This window comes from Anopheles darlingi, chromosome 2 (genome assembly GCF_943734745.1).
Source record: "Anopheles darlingi chromosome 2, idAnoDarlMG_H_01, whole genome shotgun sequence".
Lineage (NCBI taxonomy): Eukaryota > Metazoa > Arthropoda > Insecta > Diptera > Culicidae > Anopheles > Anopheles darlingi.
Window position 1 is genome coordinate 3680001 of NC_064874.1, and position 2500 is coordinate 3682500.

The 2500-nt window shown below is 48.3% G+C and overlaps 1 protein-coding gene across 1 annotated transcript in view; it reads left to right on the forward strand.

Annotated features, from left to right (window-relative positions):
- The first annotated feature begins 1890 nt into the window (after positions 1-1890).
- The window catches only part of LOC125951707 (uncharacterized), an 862-nt gene continuing 252 nt past the window's right edge, over positions 1891-2500 (forward strand). Inside the window, exons 1-3 of the mRNA XM_049680690.1 lie at positions 1891-2069; positions 2139-2330; positions 2393-2500. The exon at positions 2393-2500 is cut by the window's right edge and continues 252 nt beyond it. Of these exons, the coding sequence (XP_049536647.1) occupies positions 2006-2069; positions 2139-2330; positions 2393-2500 (364 nt within the window). The 5' untranslated portion in view covers positions 1891-2005. The remainder of the gene's footprint in view (positions 2070-2138; positions 2331-2392) is intronic.

The window sequence follows — 2500 nt, forward strand, 5'->3', positions numbered from 1 at the left end:
GAACGCATTCGCACACCGGAATCGAATATGCAAAAACCAATTAAGTGATTTAATTTTAAATCATGCATCATAAATCAAAATGTATCGCTCATAATCAACTCATTCCGATGAAATATGCATCCCACTGTTTCGATGCCCTGCGCCCTATCCTCCGGTAGCGACGAACATCAATTCAATCAAGTCCAATTCCATGTTCACACCATGATTTTTGTATGCTGCAACAAACCGGAGCCATCTGCCAGCCAGGATTACCATCATGACCATTACACGGCTTCCAAATATACATCCGGCAGGGAGTGGGGCCCGGGTCGAACCGTATCCCCCGTTTTTATGAGCTTGACCTCTACTGCTTTCCTATCATTGCTCCAATGCGATATGGTTTTAAAAAACAGACCATAAAAACCATCGCCAGCATATGATAGGGTCATAGTGCATTCGATGTCGATGCCATACACACACACACACACATACAGAGTGTGTGAACAGTCCCAGAGTCACAGTCAGGCTGGGTCACGCAGTGGCTTTGTAAAATATGCATATAACCATCGAATACAATAACCCGGTTCCAATCCGTTCCCGTTGGTCTGCCCTGTGACTGCGCTGTGGCGAGTCAAACGCCACCAATTCCCTCCCCCGGGATGGGGGCGTATGTTACATATTTGATGGTCGATGGCACTCGACACCCTCAAACGGTCTCAAAGGTCCGTTCACAAAAAGGGAAACGGATACCTTGATACTGACCACGACTGCAAGCGTGCACAGCGTGTGTGCGTATGTCCGAAAGGATGAGCACGCGAGGGAGGACAGGCATTTGGGTGGGCAAATTGACACTCAAACCAATTCCCTGAACGGAAACGGTGACCAACGGAAGCCAACGATGACATCGTTTTCGTCACGTTTCCCTCCCGAAACGCCAACAACCCGGGTGGTGCCAACTCCAGGCGTCATTGCAGTCATCGTTCCGTTCCGTTCCCGGTCATCCCGACGGGCGCATCGCATGGATTGGATTCAAATATGCAATTATTTGCTGTTTTACCTTTCCACGTTCGATGCGATGCGTTTGGAAACGCTGTACTTCGAACGATGACGGCACGAAAATCGACACACAACCGGTGGCCACCATCGTCATTCGTCGTTTCGTGGGGGGTGTTGGCCCCATAGGCCCTAGGCGTTGGCTATGCTACGTGTGGCTGAGCAACACTTTGGCAACGGTCAGCAGTCACGCTGCCAGCAATGAAAAAGGGAGCAAAGCGCCTCTTGATCAAACCGCAGTTATTATTGATACACTCATAACCGTGCACCAGCATCGGCAGCAGCAGCAGCAGCAGCAGCAGCAGCAGCAGCAGCAGCAGCAGTCCAGCACATCGAGCATCGTTGACGTTAGGCTCAACGGGTTGTTGCCTGTTGTGCTCCGAACGGAAAATGGTTTTGAAAACCAATCTGGTGCGTCGGTGTAGTTCGTTTAACGATTTAGCATCGTGTCAGTGAGCCGCTGATTGCATTAGGCCAGTTGACTGACGAATTGGATTCGTCCACCGGAGTGAAATGAGAAGCAGCTGTTGCCTATTTTTTCATTTTAGATTCGTGATTCATTCGCCACTCGACGCATGTGCCCAGAACACACACGCCCCTTATGTGATTCATCCTAGCATTGGTGGTCTGCTGATGATCGATTTGTGATGTTATCATGCTTAAATTTATATCAAGTGCCTTGTATTATTCGGTGGCAGATAGTAGTTTCACACATGGATTTATTGGTTGATGAAAGTATTTAAAAATTTAATCAATTTTATGTGTAAGACCTAGACCTGAATAGGCCTGCAACAATGTCATCTATCAGCTTATCAATCGACAACCAATGCAAGCGTAAAGTGCACATAAGCGATAAAGTAAACAGATAAGCCTGCAATGAGATCGCGGTACTTGAAATAGAACGCCATGTGTTCGGGGTAACATTAAAAAAAACTCCGCAGCACAGTATAGAAGTTGAAGCGATCGAAGCAAGATGGCACGAATGCAGCTCTACACGATGGCGATATTCGTCTGTTTAGGTGTTCAGCTCGATTATGGTAAGTGTTCTCTGTGTCTTCCAGTTCCACCAGCAGTGAAAGCAAACGCGTCGAATCTCCTTCCAACAGCAAATGCCATGAACTGCCCACACTGTGTCGACGTTTTGACTTGTGCGGCATACGAGGTCCCGAAGGTGGACTGTACTGGAGCCGTCGTGAACCGAACTGTCCTAATGCTGGGTGGTATTTTTCGAAACCTAACGGCATATACCGCTCCCGACACCGTTTACAGCTGCGTCGAAGTTAGCTTTCGGCGTGATGGTGAGTATAGCGAAACGAACGACACACGCGGGCGCTACTAATCGGTTTTTGTGCTTTTTCAGAGAACTCCACTGACACATTTGCCCTAAAAGGATGCACGGCCGGGCGGAAAAGTATATGCGGTGAGCCGACGTACGATTACAACGGAATCCTATCGTGCAGATCTTACA